Genomic DNA, 25,996 nt, shown 5'->3' with positions numbered 1-25,996 from the left:
ACCAGAGGATCCTGAAAATCATGGTTTGGTAAGAGAGTTGAGAATCACTAGAGGTTTCCTCCACCGCTTTGGAGAACTACTGTTCCAAGGGGTTTCCTGGGGAGCAAGAACAGTTTGTATCTGTAGTGGAGATTATACAAAAAGACAATGGAATAGTAGGTGCATCTTATAAGAGCACATCTCAGTTACTGACTTTCCTGTGCTGAGTGGGCAAGGATTGAAAGGGGCTATCTTATCTATTTGTTTGAAACCAACACACAATCTGGAACCCTGAAAAGGCAGTGTTCCCTGTCATCTGGATATAGGAGGCCCCTTCAGGCCTTCTGCACTCAACAATGGAGTGGGTTGGAAGCTGAGCAGGTGGGGTATTGTGCCCACTACCTGAACAAGGCCCTTGTGTTGGGGTATTGTGGGTAAATGAAAATGGCAGGGATCTTGGAGTCATCAGCTATAGATCACATTGCTTGTCACTGCCAGCAGCAATAGTGGGTAAGCCTGCTTGAGGTAGGGAACATAAAGTAAGATGATATTTTATATATACTGTACCATATTGTTTTGTGTACAACATGCCCCCTAATTCTGGGGACTCAAAATTAAGAAAGGGGGGCAGATTTCCCCCGTGTATAAGACTACCCCCCTTTAACATTATTTTTATTTAAAAAAACACCTAGATTTATACACGGAAAAGTACAGTATATTTCTGTTGCGTGGTGTTTTATAAATCTGCAAATAAATGAAATAGATGAGGCACTTTGCTACAACCTGCATATCAGCTGTCCACCATCTGATATTGTTCTTGGCATGTAATCTGAGGTGTTGGGGAATGGCCTGGTGGAGGGGCAGCCATGTCATTTATGCTAGTCTGTCGATCTCTTGCTCCTTCCACTTTTATTATTTTATTTTATTTTATTATTTTTAATGTATACATCATTTACATGCCAAAATGGCTTCTAAGTAGTTTACATGTGTAAAATCAATTATAAAATCTATACTGTACGTAATTAAAATACATAGTGAAACAATTTCATGAAAGCATACATCCATAGCTAATATCTGCAATGAAACAAGCCAGTACAAAAGCATAACAATTTTTAAAAAATTGTTAATTTTTTTTAAATTTAATTTAATTTTAATTTTAAAAAAGTTAAAACTATTAGATCATGATGTTAAAGTTCAAGAAAATGCTTGAACCCTAAACAGGTATGCATGTATTCAAGAGCCAGCAGAATGCCAATATTAATGGGGCCTCTCTTATTTCCGCAAGGAAGGCATTCCATACCACTGGTACCATCAGTGAAAAAACCCACCTCCATGTTACCATAAGCTGATAATAATAAGGCCTCTTCCTTTGCTTACAAGGTTTTTCAACATACTGCAAAGCAGAGTGCTGGTGAAACCCTGATCACACCTCCATCTTAAGTTGCTCAGAAACCAGTGTTTGCTTCTGCAGATCTAGATTAGCAGCTGCAGATTTTATGCAAGTGTACATCATAAGCCTGTGCCCAGAGTCTTTTATGTAGCCGGAAGTGCCCCTGTATGTCGTTAGGCAACACATGGCAACCCAACCAGGCTACAGTAGATCAATTCAGTCTTCCGGCATGCTTGCTAATTCTTGTAATAGTCCCTAGGTAACAGATTGCCATGGCTGTCTCCGTTTCTTTTCTTTTTTGGGGGGTGGAGTGGTTGCTTTGGTTACCACTAAACTTGTGTTTCCTTGAGCTGTCATTTTCAGCTGGGATATTCCTTCTTGAATCCCTTTGGGTCCTTCACTGTGCTAAATCCTATCTGGACACTGGAGGAAGGCGAATCCCGCAATCTTCTCATCTCATTCTGCCCAGAGGAGAACACACCAGTGAGTCTCTAAACAAGGAATTAGTTTAGTTTATTTCATTGGTGTCCCACCTTACCTCCAAGGGGATCGTACTGGAAGGGTGGAGAAGCTCAGGCCCAGGAATCAACTGCTATCCTCCAGGCTTCATTATTTGACCCTCAGAACTCTCCACAGGCCACAACCCCATCCACACCATTCCCTGGGCCTGCTGAAATTCTTTGAGGATGTGTCATTGAACTAGGATAGCTTGGATAAATGTGTGGGTTTTGAACTATGCTAATGCCTCTTCCTTACCTGGATAAAGGATGGAGGTAGGGATATGTGTGTTTGTGTAGAACAGGCATCCCCAAACTTTGGCCCTCCAGATGTTTTGGCCTACAACTCCCATGATCCCTAGCTAACAGGACCAGTGGTCAGGGAAGATGGGAATTGTAGTCCAAAACATCTGGAGGGCCAAAGTTTGGGGCTGCCTGGTGTAGAACATCTGACTTTTCAATGGTTGAAATGTTGCCTATATACAAAGGTAAGAGGCACATCCATTGCTTCCCCCCACCCTTTTTACCTCTGGCTTTGCCCACCACTGGAATGTGGCCCCTGGAAAGTTCTCCACAAGGAAATGTGGCCCTCTGGCTGAAAAAGGTTCTGCAGCCCTGGCATACTCTCCTCCGCACCCATTTTATCTTAGGGCCCTGTTTATATGTGATGCAGTGATGCAGACTTCATGACAGGTGGTTAATCGTGCATGAGTTCTGCATGCCCCCACCATGCTTAAATATACCTGTCACATGTGCTGTCCCACAATACATGCTGTGTTAGCATGCCAGCAGAGTCTCAGATCATGTATGCCTGGCTTGTTAACGCTGGGCAGACATGTTAAGTGCACAGGGAAGGGCCAAAACATTTTGCCGCCTGAGGCAGTGCAGGCAGCAGACACAGTTCCCCTCAAAGTCAGGCTACAAGGCCAGCTAGGTCATTTTGGCACCTGAGGGATGAAATCTCACAGGCACATCTTCCACCTGTCTGATGACAGTAATACAAAAAAAAATTCAGTTCAATTAACTATAAGTACAAACAAACAGACATATTAAAACAAAGAATGAATATGCATATATAAATATAAATGTGTATGTACATTTAAGTATACCACACATTCAAATGAAAGCCAGTGGAGCCAGAACCAATAACAGGCAGAGCCACCTCCTGACTGGTTGTAAGAAGGTAGGGAAGTGGTGGCTAGCTGAGAGGAGACTGAGGTTGGTGGGTCAGTGCCCCATTTGCTTATTAGTCCAAGTGTACAGAAAAGAAACATGGCTGTCCCTAGTGGTTTTCTTCTGTACAATTTGCCCTGAGAATGATGGAATGTCATCAAGTGTCAATGCTCTTGACTAAGTCCCACTGGGACTATTTGCCCTTTGAGACAAATAGGTCTAGCCATCCGTAATGGACACTTTACTATCAGTAGCCCCTAAATATCAGGAAGGTGACACTCAGCCTTTATTGAACCCCTTAGGAGGCTCATGCCACCTGAAACAATCCTATCCTTACTGACCAATAATGTTTTATCTCACAGTACTTTGAGATGCTGGAGATCCGTAGTGGGAGATTCACTCTAACCCTTACCCTGACAGGCCAGGGTGTCATCCCTACAATTTCTTGCTCAGTGGAAGGAGACGTATTCAACATGGGATATGTTCTTGCTAAGGAAACAGCCACTGCCACTTTCAAGGTAAATGACAACCGCACTGTGAATAGCGATGTTGAAGGATTCCATCAGAAATGGAATGAGATGGTCCGTCTGAGGTCAGGAACAGAAATTACACACGTGAATAAAAGCAGTACAGTTGTACCTTGGATCCCAAATGTCGCAAACCCGGAAGTGAGTGTTCTGCTTTGCGAACATTCGTTGGAACCCGAACATCTGACGTGGCTTCTGCGGTTTCCGATTGGCTGCAGGAACTTCTTGCAGCCAATTGGAAGCTGCGCCTTGGTTTCTGAATATTTTGGAGGTTAAATGGACTTCTGAAATGGATTCTGTTCGACTTCCGAGGTACCACTGTATTCACTATTATTGTTTTTTTTTTTAGTCCACAAACATTATGTTGTATTTTGCATTGTTTTTGATGCTTCCCTTCTAATGAAATGCATGGAAATTGATTATATAATCAAATTATTATTTATTTATTTATTTATATCCCGCCCATCTGGCTGGGTTTCCCCAGCCACTGTGGGTGGCTTCCAACAGAAAAATAAAATACAATAATCTACTAAACATTAAACACCTCCCTAACACTAGTTTCAGCCATAGTGGATTAGTGAGAAAAATGACATAGGTTTTAGCAGAAGCCAAACTGTAGTAGAATGGAAACGGCACCAGTTGCAATGAGCACGAGGCAAGATGAAAAATGCTGTCTCCCCACATCTCTGAATGTGAACAAAGAGCATTAATTTTGACATTGGGCCAGCCTAAGATGTGTTGTTGCCTGAAATGAAGAACGAGATTGATCTCCCCCGTCTCCCATCTCAATTCCACATGCAGAAGCTGACCAGATTAGCCATTGAATCTTATTTCTGTGCTGGTGACGGGACACCATCCTTCAGAGAGCCACAGGCTAGTTTAAGGAGTACAGGGCATGCCATGTGAAACACACAGCCCTGTTCTTCAACAATGCTTCTTGGCTGCTTGAGGTGGCCATCTTACTTTGCCTAATGGTAGGGCCAGCTCTGGAATGGAGCTTCCTCAACCTCAGCCCTCCATATGTTTTGAGACTACAATTCCCATCATCCCTGACCACTGGTCCTGCTAGCTAGGGAACATGGGAGTTGTAGGCCAAAAACATCTGGAGGGCCGAGGTTGAGGAAGCCTGAAATAGACACCTGCCTTTTCAATACTGTAAAAGCCAGGAGAAAGTATGCTCCAAATCCAAAGTGATGACCAGAACGAGTGTATTTATATGATCGTTTTTTTACAGGGACCAAGCAAACAATGTCTTGAATTAGTGGGTAAGACACTGGGCTATGAATCAAGAAACCCCCAGTTTGAATCCCATCTCTGCTTCACAACTCAATAGCTGGCCTTAGGCGAACCACAGCCTCTGTCCCCTCATCTGCAGCATGTGGGATAATAATACTTACTTACCTCACAGGAAGGGTGGGGAACTAGTGGACCTCCAGATGTTGCTGGACCACAGCTCCCATCATCCTTGGCCCAAGCTGCCTGGGGCTGATGGGAGCTGGAGTCTAGCAACACTCAGAAAGTCACAGGTTCTCCATCACGTCTGTACAGAGTAAGTATTACAACTAGATCACACACGCAAAGCATTTAGAGTACTTGAAGGTGGTATATAAACATTAAGGCTGCCGCAGCTGTTTGCTATTATTATTAATCGAGATTTCTTGTTCATATAAATGTGCCCATGCATCAATATAGCAGAAAGACAACCACAGAAAAAGGTTGAAGTCAGTTTGCAGGAATACAGCTTTTGACTCTGCCGTTGGTTAATTGGTCTCTTGCAGATAGAGAACACTTCGAATCTGACCCTGAAATACAATATTCTTCTTGACTCGCTCTCACCAAGCAGAGAGAGAGAACAGCCAAAGATTCCCCCTTTCCTTGCATCTCCAGGGCAAGCAGATGTCGTTGGTAAATAATTGCTCTTAATGCTTTTGAATATTAATTAATGGAAGTGGTGGAGATAATTGTGGACTTACTGAAAGCAACCCTGTGTTGATCAGGGTCTGTATATATTCTATGAAAGTAATTCTAAGAGTAGGCGCAGTTGCTGTTTTTAATTCCAGCCACACGGTGTAAGTAGAGATTTTGGAGAATTCTTTCGGAACCAGGAGTGCCACAATCCGCACATTTGTCCGAGGTCAGGAACAGAAATCACACAATCACAGGCCATCCTTTTTTAGTCCATGAACGTAACATAAATAATTACATTATTTTCTGCATCATTTTTGGCATTCCTCTTCCACTGAAATTAATTTAAGAAATAACTGTTTTCATTTTGGTCAGAGCAGATAGTGAGATGTACAGCTTAAGTTTTAGCAAAAGCCAAACTGTAGCAGTTTGCAGCAGTTCCTGCCCTCAAATTTACAATCTGGAAGGTGCAGCATGAAAGGAAAAAGGGCTGGCTCTGCTTCTCTTCTCTGCAGCAGACAAATGGAATAGCTGCTGCTGGATGGCAGATGAAGGAGAGGGAAAAGCCTATGGAGTCGGAGTTAACAAAATGTAGGCTACAGTGTTTAAATGGCCCTGATCAACTAAGCAGCAGATTTTTAGATGGTTACTTTTAATACAACTATTTGCAAGCACCATCTTCAGAGGCATTCCTACCTGCATAGGAAAGAATGAGGATCTCTCTTCTAAGATGAAGAATGCTGTGACTGTTGTGATTTAAAGTAATCTTTTCTCACATGTATAGTTATGCAGCTTTACTTAATAAAAAATAAACTAAAAACAGATAGGGCTTCCTTAGCCAGGTGACAAGCCTTGTGTTCAATATTTGCTTTGAATTGTTCTAATCTGCGGTACTTTAGTTCACTAAGCTGTGTGTATGTGTGTTGTGTGTTTCTCTGTTATACCTTTTTACAAGCTTGACAGCAGGTTCCAGCTTAATACGTTTAATCATCCAGATTTTTCCAACTTTGTTGCTGGGTTTTTTAGCTCTCCTGTAGAACAGAGTGCTGAAAATATTGGCAAAGGAGATGTGGCTCTCCAGCTGCTTTTCTCCTACCAATTTGTGTTTCCATCCTTTCCCAGGCACGCAAAATTACAATGGCTTGAGTGTGTTCAGCGTCTCTCCCGTGGAAGGCACCATCACTTTCAAGAAGACTCAGGAGTTCACCATCACCTTCAGCCCTGATCATGAGAGCCTGTATTATTCCGATTGCATCCACATTTTAATCTTTGGCAAGGTGAGATTGGCTCAGGTAGGGCTCTGAACATCAGTTGCTGGAAACTGCAGGAGGGGAGAGTGCTGTTCTGCTCAGGTCCTGCTAGTGTCCTGTAATGCCCAGCATCTCCAGGTAGGGCTAGGAGTGTCTGCAGTCTGAAACCCTGGAGAGCTGCTGCCAGCCAGTATCAGCATCACTGAGCTAGATGGACCCAATATGGTCTAGCTGTATAAGGCGGCTTCCTTTGTTCCTGTACCTTAAAGAAAGGGCTGATTGGTGTGGCATCTGTTTTGCATGTAGAGGATTCCAGGTTCAACCCCCAGAATTTCCAGGTAGCAAGTGCCAGGGAAGACTCCTCCTTGAAAGCCTGGAGACTCACCTCCAATTGGTGTTGGATGGGCTAGATGTACAAATTGTCTGATGTTGTGTAAAACAGCTTCCTATGTTCCTAAGGCCTTGTAAATTTGGTTCTTGGTACACTATGTGTGGCACAATCCAAACAGAAGTGACTGGCCTCAAGGACTGAGTTGTGAAAGTGTCTTCCCTACTTTAAGATGAACCAGTGAATGAAGGAACATTGGCGATGAATGAGGAGTGCCATCTAGTGTTTACTAGGCCAAAGGGCAAAGCACTCTCAAATACCCTGGAAAAGCAACAGGAGCAGCCCTTCCCTTTGCAAAGCCAGTAAAAAACCCCAGCAAAGCCCAAACTTCATATGGATTTCTGCAAAGTTTCTGAACTTTGGTGGAGAGCTTTGAATGGTTGCCCAAAAGCAACCACTTAATTTCCAGACCACTTAATTGTTTAAAGGAAAAAACCCTCAAAGCTGTTTGCAAAGAGTGTTGCTGCCGAAACTACTGAGGGCAGTTGCAGTAAAGTGGAATAAACATTAGGCTGCAATAATCTTCTTTTTAGGAAACCATCCGTGTGATCCAGCTGAAAGGGGCAGCACGGAACCACATAATGTTTGTGGAAGGAGGTGACCCACTGGATGTGCCCATTGAGTCTCTGGCCGTAACTACGTCTATGGCTGAAGAAGCAACCAAAGCAGGTAGCCCACCTTAAACCCGTCCCTATTGATGGGTGAATCTCTGTTTCATTTTTAGAAACATGTTTAGATTAACTTATCGCACCATGTAGAATGCTGATGTATGTTTTAATCTGTTTTTGTTTATTGCTGATTTTTATGTTTTTATAGAGTTGTTTTTACTGATAATTTCATTGTCTTTTTTTGGTAAACCGCTTTGAGATTTTTTTTTTATTAAACCAAGCAGTGTATAAATTTTATGAAACAAACAAACAAACTGAAATTGGCAAATTTGTCTATCCCTACCAGTGACAGTAGTTATGGTCCCTGTACAATCCCAGTTAATATTGTTTGGGAGTGTGTGTGTGTGTGTGTGTGTGATTTTACCAACTTCTTCTTGCCCCACCAACAATTACAACTGGATTTGTTTCTCCTGCAGAAAGCGGCAAGTCTACAAACTCAATTCTTCTGAACCTGGAATGTTTCCAATCAGAGACTTTTGTTATCCCAGCCACACGGGAGCTGAAAGTTGGCGCGATACGAAGCACTCAGTTTGCATCAAAGAAGGTGCAGAAGCCGTAGGGACCAGGCATATGCCAGTGGCTCCCAACACCCTCATCCTTAGAGGACACAGCACAGTGGTTTTCTGGGAAACATTGGCCATATACCAAGGAGTGTGTTAACACTGTTTGGAAGGGATGAGACCCAAGTTGTAGGGAAAAGCCAATCATCTCCCTCGGTCATTTTCTACCCTTTCAAGTCTCTCTGCAATTTTTGGCCTTCCTTCTCATGAACCATTTTGCTAGCATATGTGAAAGAGGCACATTGAGAAAGGGAGCGACAATAACCTGGGATGTGTCACCTGGAGGAAACTCCCACCACAGTTTCCGTGCAGGAGAATTGTGAAGAAGAAAAAGGGAAATAGAGGTATAGGTCAGGTCTGATGTCAGATGCAGTGGCAGAGACCCCATCGTTCTCTTCCAGACCCTGGCAAACCAGCATGTAGAGTCCAGCTCTGCACATCTTTGTGTCTAGGGATGTCAGAGAATTCATGCACAAACAGAAATGGGAGCAGAAATTGCTGGTGTTCTTTTTCTTTTTTTTACACCAGCACAAATCAGTGCTATGGATTAACCTTATTATGGGATACTCGGAAAAACTGAGATGGTCTCTTGCCTCCCTTTTTTTAAAAAAAGAATCCCAGTTTGAATCGGTTCTACAAATGGGGAGCAGATCTTAGGGCATGTTCACTTCTTCACCGCGGCATGCTTTGCGCCATGAGGTTTCATCAGTCATAGTGTCTGACAGCATGTTGTGAACCTTTCGTTTCTGCAGAATGTGGAATTCAACTGGGAAAATATGCAACTTCTTCAGCTAAAAGGATTCACTGTCGATCCTGTGAAAGGCAGCGTTGAGCGTGGACAAACCAAACCCATCAATGTTTCTTGGGTGCCCCCTGCTGGATCAAATGTATGTTGCAAGTTTTAAAATGTGCCATTTATTGCTATTGTATTATACTTCCCCAAGCAGTAGAATAGGAAGTTTTTTATAAGGTCAGTTTCCCTGTTAAGCAAAGGAGGCTTAGGTAAAACACCAGCATAGCTGACAGAATATTCCATGTTCAGTATGTGACATCTGCAGTTAAAAGAATCTTGCATAGTCAGGCTTGAAACATCTCTGCCTGACATCCTTCATAGCCACTCCCAGTTAGATGTCTGGCCTAGATGGGCCAATGGTCAGACTCTGTAAAATGCATCTTCATATGTCCATGTGAAGCATGAGAGACATTTTATAGTAGATACTGAACATGACAAGCAGCTTTGTATATAACGTGCAATTTTTATTTTTATTTTTAATGCAAGTAGCATCTGATGTGGGAGCTGATAATTCTCCAGACTGCAGCAGGTGGTATGGGAAGAATTTAACTCCTTCCCTCCTGATCCTATTGTGCCAATATTCCTGCTCTACATGAATCTATTTGGTTGTGGGAAGGGGGGTGAGTGACATTTATGCACCCTTTATAACAGTACTGGAGCACCTGAGGCCCTCCAGACAGTCTGTCGGCCCCAGGCAGCATGGCCAGTGGTCAGGGATGATGGGAGCTGTAGTTCAGAAAACATAAAGAGGTCAATAGGGAGGCAGGGCTAGCATTTCTGTCCACTGGGCTGCCTGCAATTTCTGGCTAGCACTTTCCTCCATCTTGTCTCTGCAGCCCAACCAGCCTGTGACTGGATCAGCCATATTGAATGTGAAGGGAGACATCAAGGAGGTGTACAGTGTCTACTTCATGGGCAGGATCGTGACCAAATGAACTGCCACTGAGCTGAGGCTCCAAACTGCCCTTTCTGAAGAAAGATGGTGAAACATCCCCCTCATGAATATCCCAGAGCATCCAGAACTGAGGCAAAAGATAACAGATTAAAAAAAAAAGATGAGGAAAAGTCTGCGATCTGAAATGGCACAATCCAGTTCCCTTAAAGTTGCTTAAATTGGGGATCCTTCGTATCTTTTCATAAACAGCTCTAACCAAACACCAGCAAGGCTAATTGCAGTTTCAGAGCTATATAGATCTGGAAAACAGGATGGGGAAGGGGGTCAAACTCCTCCTTCCACAAAACCACTGCTCTGATTTTTCTTTTAAGTGATCCCTTATGGTTTTCTAGGAATGGTGATCCCAACTTATCTTCTGAAACAAGAGAGAGTGATGTAGGTGGAGCGTTAAATTTGGCAAATAAGGTGGAGAATGAGACTCCACAGATGGATGGTTAGCAACCAAACCTGCCATATTTCAAGGAACCCACTGATGATTTTAATTTGAGTCAAGGCTGCACTGTTGTTTGGAATAAAGTCCTCTGAATACAAATATGTTTTTAAGTAGCTTTCATTGTGTATTCAGCTGATTTAAACATTATTTTTTTAAAAAGAAAGGAGGTCTGGTATACTTTCTTCCTTATGCTTCAGCAGGGGCCAAAGCGGCAAAAACTTATTATTTCCCCTTGGTGCCAGGACTGTCTCAATTTTGAACTCACACACCCTCCAGTTGTTCAGGAAGCAATGTTGTAGCCTGAAATGATGGAAGTTTGTGGGGGTTTTGAGCCCCAGAGCCACACCCATCCACCCACCAACCATCTTCGTAATCACACTGTGTGTTTCCTCCTTAGAAGTTCGCTTGACTGAAGTTTTTCCAGGCCTTTTGCAAACATATGTCAATCACTGTGAAGGGCAGCTAATAGCTGTTTATCCTCTCAGTCTGATCAGCTGGCAGAACATTCCATCCTGGCCTCTGAGCCAATGAGGTCTGTTCCAGGGTGATAATTGCACACCGCGGGTGGTGCTATAAATGACAATAATTATACTGTAGGAGCTTGCACTGCCCAGTATGTGGCCTCTGCATGCAGATGCATGTTCCACAACCAGTTATTACAATAAATGTGTGCTACGTGGAATATTTGTTAATGTAAAGACTTGCAGACATCGCATGCTGTTGCATCAGTGTCAAGGCTGACCCAATCATACAAATCTCTTTGATTGATTGGTTGTGTGCCTGTGAAGATAGATGCAGCTTTAGATAACCTTTCAGAGCCAGGGGTTGTGAAACCTGTGGCCTTCTAGATGCCATTGGACTCCAACTCCCATCAGCCTCAGCACTGTCAGGGATGACGGGAGTTGTAGTCCAGCAACATCTGGAGGGCGGTAGGTCCCCCACCCCTGTTTTAGATTGCCCTGGTTGTTGTCAGAAATTGAGATAGTATCCAATAAATGTTTAAAGCAGGCATCCTCAAACTGCGGCCCTCCATATGTTTTGGCCTACAACTCCCATAATCCCTAGCTAACAGGACCAGTGTTCGGGGAAGATGGGAATTGTAGTCCAAAACATCTGGAGGGCTGAAGTTTGGGGATGCCTGGTTTAGAGCATAGAGATTTTGGAAGAAATCATGCCTTTGCTAGTTTATACCAAAATTGGATAAACACCCACCCACAGAGCCTCAGGCAGAGGTGGCTGATGGCCATTGGGACTGGTGGAGCAGAGGGCAGCAAGACCAATAGTAGCTGGCACCAGAGTCAACGAAAGGCAGAGCCAATCCCATGAGTGGTTGCAAGTAAGGGGGCAGGTAGGTGAGGCTGACTGCCAGGAGGTTGAGGGTTGGTGGGACTTTGCCCCACTGGACTGCACTTTTTAATGCATCGCTAGGCCCACCCTGAGTTAATTTAAATGAGTCCACTCTCAATCATTGGCTGAGTTACAGATGTGTTCATGATACATGTTTTGAAACACCCTCAACTATTCAGATTACAGCCTTCCCATCCTGGTGCCCTCTAGATATTTTGGATTGCAAACTCCCACCAGCCCTGCGCCATTGGCCATGCTGGTTGGGGCTGATAGTAGACAATCTCTTGGAGGGCACCAGGTTGGGGAACTTGCATTCAGAAGGTGAAATAAACTGCCTCAACGCAAGAGCAGGATGGGGAGAACAGGGGCTCTGTGGTGGAGGTGGGAAGGGATCCTTTGGAGAAGGGGATAGGTAGCATTATCAAAATGTTGCTCAAGTGTCTGGTGGGGTAAGAGTAATATGTGAAAAGCATTTGGAAGAAGGAGTTCCACATCGGTTTCCCATGCATTCATAAGTCTGTTCCATCCAATTTCCACATTTATTATTATATTTATATTCTCTGAAGAGCTTGAAGTGGTGAACGTGGTTCTCCTTTCCCCCGTTTTATCTTCACTACAACCCTGCGAGGTGGGTAAGGTTGAGAGACTAAGTGAGGAGCCCTAATCCTCACTGATCAATAGTTGTTCCCTACCACTGAGCCCTCATCCTTCTTGTCTACTAAAAGCATCCCCAGAAGATGACTCTCCAACCAATGCTTGAAGACCTCCATTGAGGGCAGAGCCCACCACCCCTCTGAGGCATTGGCTCCATTGTCAAATTGCTCTTTAGAAGTACAGTTGACGTGTCTTCATTTTTAATGGAGTGGGAAAACATGGAGCATTTCAGCTGTCAGTAACCAGGTGCTTTTAGCCTTTCTTCTTAAGGAAAGGGCTCCAGACTATTAATAGTTCCAATGACCTTTTCCTGCCCCCCCCCACTCCATCTCATAGTTCCTACACAAGGAGTGCAGTCTTGCACGTTTGCAGATAATAAAAGAATTTAGGGTGGTGTTTTTGTGTTTTTTAAAAGATTAAGTGAGCAGCATGGACTAGGATCCCAAGAACCCTAAGGTTGATCTAGTCTGGTTTCTTAAACTATAGCCCCCAGGCCCCATGGAAAATTTATTTGGGACTTCGGGGCTTTCAAAAGCAAATTGATGAGGGAATCCAAAATCCCCACAGGGCATGTTGCTTTAGAGCCCATGTTAAGTACCTCTTGGGTTCATGGTCCTTGTTTTTTTTTCTGGATTCAATCCCTCAGAAGTAATGGTTCTAGAGGAAAACTATATTGACAAGTGTGGGATCATATAAAGAGTTCCTCCTTTAAGCATAAACCCTTAAATAGCCAACACGGCAGTACTCATGCAGAATATGAAGGTATATTTAATCTTTGGAGGAACACCAGGATTTGTAGAAGTAATACATACATACATACATACATACATACATACATACATACATACATACAAACGGGTAATTCTCCCCTCTCTCACCCCCACCCCGATGCACCATGATATCCAGATCCACAGTGTTATTGCATTATTGCCATCTGGAGGGGCGATCTTGTGGCAGGAAGTTTCAGCAGGAAGTTAGGGGGTCCACACTGATTGGAAATGAAGCTATAAAATGAAATGAATCTATAGATGCAAACACGATTGTGTTTAAACCGCCCCAATACTGTCATGAGCACAAATAATTATGAATAAAAGTGAAGTCTGGAGGGCCCCTGAATGGGATATCCTGGAAGAAGGCATCACTAAAATACTGAACAGGAAGACGCCACTGGCAACATTTTGCTTCATTCCCCCTTCTCTACCATAATGTGGCGTCCTTCAGACTTGGCCCAAATGTTATTTATTGCATCAGAAGAGCAGCTACCGAAAAGGCCAAAAAGGAACAGGTGCAAGGGAGAAATTAATCTTGGGCAATAAACCCTAGCCAGATAAATTACAATGTGTACGTAATTTTCAGGTGAATGAAAAACCGTGTTGCTTGACGTAGGCAGTGTCCAATCAGGTTTAAACCCATTCAAGTAGTCTGAGTGGGGAACAGGAGAGTTTTGTGTTTATATAAGAGCCCTTGGCTCTCCTCTATCTTAAGATCACAATGGAAAAACCCCTGCAGGGCTTGGCCAGCTCAGGATGAGAGGTCATTGTTCCTACAGCCTCTTTGCTGCCTCCAGATCCTGATGATATCTCTTCTTGTTTACTCCAGATACACAGGATGGAGCTGTAACATGATTTGTAACCATAAAGCTAAATAAACAATTGGGGTCAAGCAGAGGTTTCTCATGAAGTCCACCCAGACCTTAATACTTGAATAATTCTGCATTGAAATGATCGATCGATCGATCTATGGGATGAGTGAATCTATCGATTTGGATTTCCCATGTTTTCAATCTTAAATTAGTACACCTTGTCCACATCAGCTGGCTGCAGAAGTCAAAACATTTTCCATAGGGCGTGAGTCAGCTCTGGGTAACAGCTGTGTTTTGTTTTTTTAAAAACGGATCAGACACTACTTATCACCCATTCCGGGATGCTGAGTGGAGCACCATTTTTCACTGGCTGCCAACCAGCTACTGGGCCATGTTCTTGTTAACATCTAAAGCCCTGAACAACTTGGGACCAGCTATCTGAGGGACCACCTGCCCCAATAGAGACTGGTACAATAGTTTGTTATCATCTGGAGAAATGCTACCCATGACACTGCGCCCAACAGAATACCACCATTGCCTCTGAACTCCGGAATGTCCTTCTCTCTGCCATACATGAAGCACTATCCATCACTTCCCCCAGACATCTTGCAAATACTGTATACTGTATCTTTTTGCTCAGTTCTGGGCTCCCACCCCCAGACCTTTAAGATCAGACCCTGTCACTGCTGAATTCCTGCTTTCAGTCTGTTTTTATAATATCGTTTTACTTGTTTTTGTTGTTGTTGCATCTCTGTTTTCTACCTTTTATTGTATTTTCTTTTCAGTGCCCACCACCACCACATCTGGTTCATGTTATGTTACATCAAGCCTTGTTATGAGTTCTGGAGAATTCTAAAGTTCTGCTCACTGTTTTTGACAGTGTGGTTGAGCCAAATAAACGTATCACCCAATTGTGGCTTTTTGCTCCAAACGGTTTCTCTGCCTTCTCCCTAGGGAATGGGCAAGAAATTCAGTTCAGGGCATATTTTTATTTATTTATTAGATACACACAGAAAGACAGAGCGCCTTTTGGTGGTTCTCTGTAGACACCTGGGCTCCTTTGCATTTAAAGGCAAGCCTACCCAATTCACCCTTTTCGGAATAACACAAGAACAGAAGCACATCTATTGCTCAAACTTCACACTGCTTCAAATTTTGCAATACAATTCTCCAGCCATTTTTTTTTTTACAAAAAATGCATACAAGGGGGCAAAACGTGCATTAAAAGGCACATATCAATTTTAAAAACACACAAATTACATTACATTACAGGGAAATTGCTTTGCAAAACTGTAAATCAGGCAAGGTTGGATTAAAAATGTGCATATTAGGATAAAATAGCACCAAAATGCTGGTGAATTTTCATGTTCCTTTTTAAAGTGGGGAGTGAATTACAATCTGATGTGGAATGTGGAGAACTGGGTTTAAGAGTGGAGAAATGAGAAACCAGAAGAATTTGAATTTGGCAGATTCATCAACACAACTTCTCCCACTAGTTGAAGGGGGTCATCTTTCGAAACTTCGATGGGTATTGCCTTCCAAGGCTGGAAAGAGAGTCTCAGCTATCAAGGAACAGTGACATCTTTAATTCCCATGATGGTTGAAGCAAAACTGTAACAATAGACTTCCTTCACACTCCTAAAGATTTCCAAAACTCACAGCAGTTTGTAAATGCAATCAGTGAATTAACCAACAAAATACTTCTCTTTTTGCCAATCTATCCACAAACAAATATTGGAATTTGGGAATGAAGGTGGAATTAAATGCCCAATAAGTGTATAATTCAGTCTGTAAGCTGGTTCTCAGCCTCTGGCTGCACAGAACAGCATTCACACCTAAATGTACGATGTTGGAGGTCAAGGATCAGCTTAGTTTGCAAAAGGAGAGTATTTCTCAAACATTAGACCTGTTCCTCTCTCTGCCCTGCCACACAGGAGAAGAGGGGGGAAATATTCTATTCAAAGGAGTTGCTGATAGGGATCTTTTTTTCCGTTTACTCAGTAGGGCAGAGATCTCCCGCCTCGTGGAAATTTGTGAAAGAAGAGAAAAATGGCACAGAAGAGAGTCAAAATATTTGAAACGTTTAGGAAAAGGCCAGTCTGTCACCCTTCCCTTCCTTAAAGAACTGTAGCAAATAACAAGCAAATAACAAAGTAACATTACAGGCATTTCCCCATCTCTTCACAACAACACTCCTTCCCCAATCCAGTACAATTCCTTCAGAGACATTCCCAAGTACATCCACATATCTTCGTTGCCGCATATCTTGAGGATATCCATCCAGAATAAATCAAAGTGCTTCTTGAAAAGACAGCTGCAGCCCAATATAGGAAAAGAGATGCCGTGTTTCTCCGAAAATAAGCCATGCCCCGGAAATAAGCCATAGTGATAGGCAGTTTAACCTTGTAGGTTAAAGTGTACCATACTTAATAATAAAAAATTAGACATCCCCTGAAAATAAGCCACTGTGATTTTTTTTTTTTTTTTTGAGGAAAAATAAATATAAGACGGTGTCTTATTTTTGGAGAAACACGGTAGTAAGGGAAGGGAACACCTAGCTACTTTAAATGAATTCAAATCTCCAGGGCCTGATGAGCTGCACCCAAGGCTACCAAAGGAGCTTGCGGATGTAATCCCAGAGCCTCTCTCTATAATCTTTGAGAATTCTTGGAGAACAAGTGAGGTCCCTGCAGACTGGAGGCGGGCAAATGTTGCCCTCGTCTTCAAAAATAAAAGAAAAAAAGAAGATCTAGGTTAACTACTGACTAGTCAGCTTGACGTCAATAACAAGAAAGTCCCTAGCACAGAGAATTAACAAAACAGATTGTTTAATTAGCCAAAGGCCTGGGAGAGGAAAGCTTTTGCCTTGCACCTAAAGATATATAGTGAAGGTGGCAAGCAAGCCTCCTTGGGGAGAGTATTGCAAAAGCAGGATAGACCAGGTTTCCAGGTTGCATAGGGCTTTGTATACCAGAAACAGAACCTAGTAACTAATTGGTAGCCCGGTTTCAGCAATGGCATGCGGATTGCGGTAGCAGCAACAGTCTGTCCCAGGGAGCAATGAAGTCAATGAACGCCTGTGCTTCCCTTCTCCATGAAGGGTAAAGCAGATGTTTCCAAGGTCCCTTCTGGTGGCTGCAGTTTTCCAGCAGGACTTGATGAACCCAGAATTGTCATACAGTTAATGAGTAAGGGGTCTACTTTTGAGCTGGCGTCCATTGAGGCTCCTTTGCTGTCAGCAGCTGTGGTCAGGGTGTGGTCTGGGAAGCCAGAGTATATAAGGTCTCAGTCTTGAGCCTTCTGCCAGTGGCCTGGAGGTTTTTTCCCCCCAGGTCTTGTGCCTTGCTGAGCACCCAGTGATATTGACAGTGGGCTGTTTCCTGACCTGACTTCTGGAATATGACTGGTTCTTACCTGAAAATTATGCTTGACCTTGGTTTGTTTAAGCTGTGCCAGCAATTCTCTGTGGGTTGGTGAGTGCCTTATAGCAACTGGGACTCTAGCTCCTGAGAACACCTACCGGCATGTGGGAATGTGCTTCAGTCGGGTGGCCAGTTACTTAAACATTTCAGAGAGAAAAGGGAATGTATTCCTAAAAGGGATGCTTTTCATTTTGTTTTGCTTTTGTTTTATTTTTTTATAATGTGATTTTATTCTGTGAACCACCCCTAGACCTGCGGGGACAGGGCAGTATGCAAATTCAATAACTAATCATAAATAATGATAAAAGGAGATCACAGAGTTGGAAGAGACCCCAAGAGTAATCTGGTCCAACCTCCAATGCTGGAATCTCAACTCGTGAAACTATACTGGCCCCTTCTTAGTTTTCTGTTTTGCAAATTTGCTAGCAGTTTTATTGCTGGAGGTCATTTGTACTTGACAACAAGAGGCTGTTGATTTGCGTTAATTCTGCATGTGTTGGTTAATATGTATAGATGCGCATTTACAAATAACAATTCTAATTTAAACATAAGTATTTGAAATTTAGCAATTGTGGGCAAGACTGTGATCAGGACCTGTGTGATCAATCTGCTGTGCAGGTGCTAATTGTTGGACGGTTTCAAGGCTCCTCCTCCTCCTCCTCCTCCTCCTCCTCCTCTCCTTAGGGTTCTTCATCTCCTAACTGTACCCAGGTCAGAGGTAGCTCTTCATACAGAGGATGCCTTTAAATAGAGGACTGTCTGCTGTAAAGTAGGATACAGCAACCACTTTTTAATTATGCGGTGAAGAATACACTAGTGGCTCTCTTTTTGAGTGGGAAGCAGAGACAATTTAGCTAATAGACATGATCCTGGATGATGTGAGCACTCTGATTCATAAGGCCCCACCCCAGGGTGTCTTAGTTAACTTTGGATAACTCCCAAAATTGACATTGATGGCTGCTCTGCTATCTTGAAGCAAGCTTGGTTTTCGGTACAGTATCTTGGCCTCTGGCTGTTTTGTTTTGTTTCAAGAAATCCAGTTTCCATCTCCTGCACTTCATTCTTTTGTGGGAACTAGTGTTATACCTATTAATTATTCTGGGAATGTTTTTTTAAAAAACCCTTTTATCTTGTAATCTACTTCTGGTGTATGCATTTTAACTTCCGATCTCTCCACCTTCTTCATCAGGTGCACGGTTAAACTATGGTATTTTCTCCCATCAAAGGTAGTGAGGGCCAGGGTGGGCTTCAAAAGAAGATCTGGCCAATTCACAGTGGGGAAGACAGCCAGTGGCTACTAGCCATGATGGCTATGTTCTCCCTCCACAGTCGGAAGCCTTGATGTTTCTGAATTCCAGTTACTGGGAAGCACAGGAGCGGAGAGGTGCTGTGGCATTCAGGTCCTGCTGGTGGGCTTCCCACAGGCAACTGGTCGGCCACTGTGAGAACAGGATGCCGGACTAGATGGGCCACTGGCATGATCCAGAAGGCGATTCATACCTGCTGATTCATCATACTCGTCTTGGATGGCTTTAAAGAGGAATTGGCCACCATGGCTCTAGTCCTTCCTCCACTGTTGAAGTCAGTACACCTCTGAATGCCAGCTGCTAGGAATTGCAAGTAGGGAGAGGTGCTGCTGATCCTGCACTCGTGTCCTGCTTTGGGGTTTCGCAAGAAACCTCTGGGTGGCCCCTCTGAGAACATCAGTTAGGCGGACCTTTGATCCAACCAGGCTCTTAAGTTTATAGTTGTTGGCTGTTCTGGGAGGTTTTTAAGCTCTTTCATTTGCGTCCATCATACTGCTACATTAGTTTGGTTTGTATTTCCATTCCCCACCTCCCTGTTCAGCTCTCTCCCTGGAAAGCTAACAGACAATTCAGATGCCCTGTTCTTCTACAGTCTGCCTATAAAGAACAGGTGGGGTGCTCACTTTTCAGGGTGCAACAGAGGGAGAGCAGGTCAGGAGCAAATCCCACCCCGCTCTTACTTTCTCTTCCTGCATGATGTCTGAAGTTGCCTGTCTCCAGCTTGGCTCAGATACTAGAAGTGATTATGGTTTAGGAAGAGCTTCTAGACAGCTGGGTAGGCTGCCTTGAAAGGTGGGGGGTCCTCAGTCATGAGTGCTTTTCAAGCTGAGGCTTGAATCAGGGGTGATGTAGCAGCAGGGCCTCATCCAACCTAAATCCGGGCCTGCGTAGCAGTGGCTTTTTTGTGGCTGGGCTAAATGTTTTGAGTTCCGTTCCAAATCTGATTTATGGGAATAAATCATTTCAAACAGCAGTCTGTGGTGAGAGAATGGATTTTGCTCCTGTCCTCTCCCCACGCTGTTAATATAAAGAATGAAATCAGTAATAACCGAGTCCAGTTGTCTGGGTCAGTGAAAGCCAAGCAAACAAATGTCATCACAATACATCTGAAGTGATGGTTGTGTGTTGCTCCCCATATGGTAGAGGGAAGGGCATTCCAGAGTGCAGGGACAATGTTTGGAAATGCCTGATTTGAGGCCACTGCCTGTGATATTCTCTAGGGTGCCGTGCCAGGAGCAAAATGTTCCCAGATGATCTTTCACATAAGCTAGTCCTGAGTTCTTCAGGGCTTTATGCATTCATATCCCAGACCTTTGATATGAAATGCATTGCAGCTGCTGAGCTTTGTTTGGCCCTCTTAAACAGAATGTGGGACACTTGCGGTTCTTCACCAAGGAGTGAATAACCTCTGCTTTTAAATCCGCAAAGGCCAGGCATGTAAGCAAGAATGAATGTTTTCTTCACAGAAATAATATTGGTGTTATCTGATTATCAAGCACAATTCTATATTTGCCAGGCTTGTGACATGGGTTCTTTTTGAAATGGATAGTTTTTGAGTAAACAAATCCAAGGTATGGAGTTTGGACTGAGACAGATCCCCCAGTTAAATCTGACCCGACATTTTTAAGCCCCCTATGAAGGTTTCTGAGATGCCAAAGAGATTCAACGTTTCCCAGGTCTGCAACAATTGGCAAGGAAAGGAAGCTGGTGAAAGTCAGTATTTCTATGTAACTCTTAAAGGAACAGGAATCCCTTCAGGCCTCAGTGCAGGTCAGTAGTAGAGGGCACACTTTGTGTGCAGGTAGTCCTGGCATCTCCAGGTAGAGTGCCAGGTGCGAGCTGGCAATAAATCACACTGTTCAAATTGAAGTAAACTCTGTATTAGCAAGAACACATTCTGCACCGACTTGGTGGAGTGTTAGCCTTAATGAGCAAAGCAGCTCATCCCCAGTAGGTCTTGCCCCATGGATCAGTTGCTTCCCCACAGCTGTCTAAATTCCCTCCTCTCCAGGGCTTTTCCAAGCAATCAGAGACTGCGTCTGCCTGCAGCCAACCTCTCCTCCACCCTTTTCATGCCTCTTCTGATTCTGGGAGACCATGAAGGAGGGGAGCTTGTCACAGCAGGAGGGGGGAGACACCCATGATTCTTCACCAGCCTGACTTATCTCTGCCTCTTGGCCTCCTTCTTCTCCCACTGCCTCTGATACTGGACTTCTCCTTCTCAAAGATTCTCCCAGTTCCCTAAACCCTGCTCCGCCTTCAGCTTCTGACACCTCCTCTTCCCCAGTCTTCTCCCTCTGACCACTCATCGTCATCCCACCACCAATCCCTGGGCTCTGAGCTTCTTCCCTTGCGAGTTCCCCAGCTGGTTCCTCCCACCATTCCTCTGTGTCCAACCAGTCCATGACGCCGAGTTGGAAAAGATGTGACATTCTGGAGAGGCACAGCCAGTCAGCATAAACTTAAGTTTTATTCAGAGTGGATCCATTGAAATAAATAGACCTAAGTAAGCCAATAGGTCTATTCTGAGTGAAAACATCTCTCTTGTGGGGACCAAAAACAGTCCTCCACCACCCAACATTTTATTGATATTTTCACCAGGTTTTTCACATTTTCCTCCATCCTGGAAATCTTGAGGATCTATGTTTTTTGTTGTTGTTGTTTAAGCAAAAGCTTAAATTCTCAGAACAAATGAGTGGCTTTTGCCTTATGCTGGTTCCACTCCCTTGTGCAAATAAAGGTATAAACATAGAGTGCCGTTAAATGCATTTATTTGCCAGTCTGACTCTAGTTTTACAGCAGAGATGTGTTGATGTAAGGAGAAAACATACAAGGCGATAGCAATACTACAGCTGAATTATGTTGTCACAGTGTTATGGTATACTGAAGAATGGCCTTGCCAGTTATATAGCTGGCAACTATTCACCTTGGCACACCTTGGCTCTTTAGCTCCGAATTGCAGGCAATACGATTTAACAGCTTTGCACTAACTACCCACTTTATTCCTTACCGCATTATTTGCTTGGGACAAGAAAGCAATACACCTGAATTTCTGCCTCTTCATTCCTCCCCCCCCCCCAATCCCTACATCCAAATCACGCCTGAAAACTAGCACCAAATACCCTGGGAGGCAGGGGTACCCTGTTGCCTTTTTCTGCCTGTGGCAAAATGAGAAAATGCTGCAATGTTCACATGCCACCTGCCCCCCTCTTGTTGCCCCTCCTGAAGCCCTTGCTTACTGGGGTTGTGTGGCTGCAACTTCCAGTTGCAGCACAGATGCCTCCAAATCTCACAGGGTTCTTGTGTGATCTCTCCGGGTTCCAGGAACCACCACTGCCACTTCTCCAACAGTGGGGCTCACCTGCGGCGGCACCCCTTGGATTATGTCACCTGAGGCGGGTCCCTCAGTCTTCCTCATGGATGAGTCAGCACAGGTAGGTGTTTGATCTGGGATGTAGGGGCTTTGCCCAAGTCCGGCTAGTGAGATGCAGAAGATTAACCTGGGAATCTGCCCCAGTTGCAGACAGGGAAGGGAGAGCAATAGGGTTCACTTCAACATACCTGGTTCTCGCTTTCATAAACAATATGCGGACTGAAACACTGTCATATTTCAAAAGCTGGACTTCTATGAATTTGTGTTTTTATCTTGTATTCTGTTGCAGTGAACCACCCTGAAATCTATGGATGAAGGACTCCATTAAACTACATTGAACTCTGCAGGGCTTACCTCTGAGTTGGCCTTGCAATTTGGTCTGCAAGGTACATTTTTTGCCAATGATCTCAGTTCAGTTGTTTCCTAGCACAGGTCACAAGCAGAGATGTATTGGAGGATTAACATATTTTGTTCCATCTCTCCGGGCTGTGCAAAGACAGCCTGGATTGGGTGACTTATATTCTGCTGATAACAGGTGTGAAAAACAAGGCAGCTGTAGATCTCACAGCAGCAATAAAGCTTTTGGGTAACAATGGAGGATAGCCAGAAAAGGGCCTCTGGAAATCACATTGGCGTACAATAAATACACCAAGAGCAGTGGAGGCCAGTCTATTAGGGCAAATAGGCCAGTTACCCACCAACTTCAGTTTGCCCTCAGACAGCCCCCTGCCTGAGGAATATTAAGCTATGTTCATATTCCCATTTACTGTGTCTTCGTTACATTTTCATTGCTGGGCTTTTAAGCTGTGTTCTTGTGAAGTTATCCAAAACACACATGCATCCTGTTCTATTTAAATAAAATACTACTGTTGAATGCATTGTTTCTCAATCCAGTTCCCCACTGATAGGTGTCCTTAAGCTCTTCCCTAATTTGCCAAGGTATGAATACCTTTGCATTGGGCAAAGGCATCCCTGTCAGCGTTCCCCGGTGTGTATACAGTCCGAAATGGATCTGACACTAATGAAGCAGTGCTGATGTGAACAGCTGGGAGGGGTAGGAGAGTTGTGAAACCCACTGGAAAACCCCTAGCTTCTAAGGTGGTAATGCTCAGGGGGTGGTTCTGCTGTCAACTTCCTCCTTCCAAGCATTACCTTTGTAAAAAAAAAAAAAACCTGCCAGGAGGAAGATGGGGACAAGGCTAGAATTAGTTGACTCCACCTGTCATTGGTTCTGGCTCCCTCAACTGTTGGGGTTCCTTTTCTTCTGCTCTATCAGTACCAACGGGCACTAGCCAACACTAGTCAATGGTAGTTCTTAACTACTAATGCTTCCATCCACAGGTTCTACAACAGTGGTGGTTGGCACCGATTGGAACTGGTAGGGTGGAAGGCTGGGAGATGAACAGTAGGGGGAGCCAGAGCCAATGATGGGCATGACCAACCAATTCTAGCTTTGCAAAAGTGGGCAGAGCAATGGATGTAGACATTACCTTTGTACAGTAGGTTTGTTTCTACTGTACACACTCGACCTCTCTATCCTTTATCCAGACAAGCAAGAGGCAGGATGAGAATTCAAGGTCATATCCCAGCCAGATGAAAATGTGCAGGTGCAAAGCAAGATCAGTGAGGGATGGTGCCTGGGAAGAGGGAGTGTGACCTGGGGTGGTGGGGAGATCTGACAGTCAACTATGTCCTGAGCCTGACACTCTACAACCTTGCTCTATCTACATATCTAGCCTGATATCTAGATTCCTAAGCAGCTGTTTTAGTCTGTTGTAGCTAAAACAATGAAAGAATTTGTTGATATCGCCTTTGAGAGAACTAGATGACATGTTGTGATCAGATGTTCTCCTAAGCTGACATGTTATCCTCAGTTGACATATATATACCGTATATGCATGCATATTCGCATTTTCTATGCAAAGTTCAGGCTTGCACAAGGCACAACCAGCGACCATTAGTGACCATTATGATTGCTCTTATCTTGCAACTGTTTTAATATGCAATGACCCTTTCACCAGTTCCTGTTGTTGTAAATAGTTACCGCTCTTATCTTCTAGTTATTTGCACAGAAATGGGACAGGCTGTACCTCTTGCATTTCATTGGTGTGTTTTTTTTTTGTTTTTGTTTTCAATCCTTGCAAGTTAATCTGATAAAACAGTTGGTTTGGTTTACCTATTACAGTATTTATTTGAAAAAACTGCTCTAGGGTGTGCGGAGGATGCTTTGTGACATCACGGGCACCAGCCAATTGGTGCTGTGCACAGTTGGCTTCTGACGGAAACTAGCAGAGCCAATTGTCCAAAGTGGGGTAGCTTTGGTTCTACAGTGGCTTGGCCAACATACGTATGAGTCTTAAGGCACCCTTGTCTAGCCTCCCAGTTTCCTAACATTCTGGACCTTCATAACCAACTGTGATGGTTTTGTAATGCTTTTAGCAAAGGAAGCTGATGGCTGGGTCTTGTGGAGCACTTTGAAATGCCATTGGCACATTGAGAACAGTGCATTTGCACACGCAGTTTGGTTTCAAACCATGAGGGTGAAGAGAGTCACCTCACATCATTGTGATGTTGGGTGATGGACAGGCTGGTGACCCCACCCACTAGTGAAACTTGGCCGATGGGCTGTGTGCGGGGGAGATAATGATCTGGCCTACTGGAGTTCCTCATTCCTCATTCCTGAGTTAAAGCATGAGTGTGTTGCACCATGGAGCCTTCTAGCTTATCATTTCTGGCTCACTAATGTTTAAAGGCCCAGGAGCCAGAATTGTTGGCTGAAACATAAGCTAACTTTCCCACCACCCCACCACCCCAATTCCTTTTCCTAGCAGGGCGGTGGTAGACAATTTGGTTGCATACACTGAGCGTGGGACTTCCATGCAGCATCTGTTTCATAGGGTCGAGTGTAAAACATTAACTTACTTGTTGTGATGTTTAAATAGCTGAGCCTAACCTGAGCTTGGCGGATTGTTCATTATGGGGCTGGATTGTGAATCAGCCCAGTTAAGTGACACAATCTAACATTTGCCTGTTTGTAGGTTTCTGATTGCTTTCTCTTAACTGAGTTTCTGTTTATTGAGAGTCTCATTTGCAGTGGAACTCCTCGTGACTTTAATTCAGTATTTCCTCCAAACTCTCAAAAGGACACGTCCATGTAGGGTTTTGGAACATTTAATTCCCATGAACTCATCAGTGAATAGGTTTCTCTGTCTGTCTGTCAGTCTCTCTCTCTGTGTGTGTGTGTGTGTGTGTGTGTGTGTGTGTGTGTGCGCGCGCGCGCGCATGCGTGCACAAAATATTAATACAATAATATTTGAACATTAGTAGTTTAAGATAGTAAGATAGAAACATTAGTTTTAAAAGTTTACATTAGGTAGGAAAAGTAAGTAAAAGAGGAAAAAATTAATAAAGTTAAAACATTAGTAAAATAAAAAGTCATTACCTCAGCAAGCTAGTTTAAGACAACATAAGGAAAAGCTAATAGATGATCCTTTGTGGCAGAGTGGTTAGGGTACCAGACAAAGGTTAGAGAGACCCTAGTTCGAATCCCTGCTCAGTCATGAGGTTCAGGAGATAAATTACTACGCTCAGTGTCCCTGAAAGGACAGCTCTGCTGGAAAGTATCTATACTGTATCATCTATATCTATCTATCTATCTATCTATCTATCTATCATCTATCATCTATCAAAAACATGCATCAGAACTGTACAACACACACCAGGAAGGCCCCCAAGGAACTGTTCTACATTTTACATGCTTTATTTTAGACCCACAAACAATTCGTGCCTTCTC

At 43.8% G+C, this 25,996-nt stretch overlaps 1 protein-coding gene and 1 long non-coding RNA gene across 4 annotated transcripts in view; both read left to right on the top strand.

Annotated features, from left to right (window-relative positions):
• Nucleotides 1-10,617, top strand: part of CFAP74 (cilia and flagella associated protein 74) — an 80,577-nt gene extending 69,960 nt beyond the window's left edge. For 2 of the 3 annotated variants that reach the window (XM_060276180.2, XM_035120977.3), the window contains exons 32-39: nt 1,733-1,852; nt 3,402-3,557; nt 5,345-5,471; nt 6,594-6,748; nt 7,643-7,778; nt 8,194-8,321; nt 9,090-9,224; nt 9,967-10,617. In XM_060276180.2, the coding sequence (XP_060132163.1) occupies nt 1,733-1,852; nt 3,402-3,557; nt 5,345-5,471; nt 6,594-6,748; nt 7,643-7,778; nt 8,194-8,321; nt 9,090-9,224; nt 9,967-10,065 (1,056 nt within the window). In that variant the 3' untranslated portion in view covers nt 10,066-10,617. The remainder of the gene's footprint in view (nt 1-1,732; nt 1,853-3,401; nt 3,558-5,344; nt 5,472-6,593; nt 6,749-7,642; nt 7,779-8,193; nt 8,322-9,089; nt 9,225-9,966) is intronic. The other variant, XR_015950454.1, reaches the window with a different exon arrangement.
• A 6,451-nt stretch (nt 10,618-17,068) lies between these two features.
• On the top strand, nt 17,069-23,805 carry LOC148685260 (uncharacterized). The gene is made up of 3 exons (XR_015950369.1): nt 17,069-17,289; nt 22,155-22,264; nt 22,493-23,805. It is a non-coding gene; the product is annotated as an uncharacterized LOC148685260 (long non-coding RNA).
• The last annotated feature ends 2,191 nt before the right edge of the window (nt 23,806-25,996 follow it).

Source organism: Zootoca vivipara, chromosome 6 (assembly GCF_965207765.1).
Source record: "Zootoca vivipara chromosome 6, rZooViv2.hap1.1, whole genome shotgun sequence".
Taxonomy (NCBI): Eukaryota; Metazoa; Chordata; class Lepidosauria; order Squamata; family Lacertidae; genus Zootoca; species Zootoca vivipara.
The sequence above is the reverse complement of the archived record's forward strand: the minus strand, read 5'-3'. Positions and strand labels throughout refer to the sequence as shown.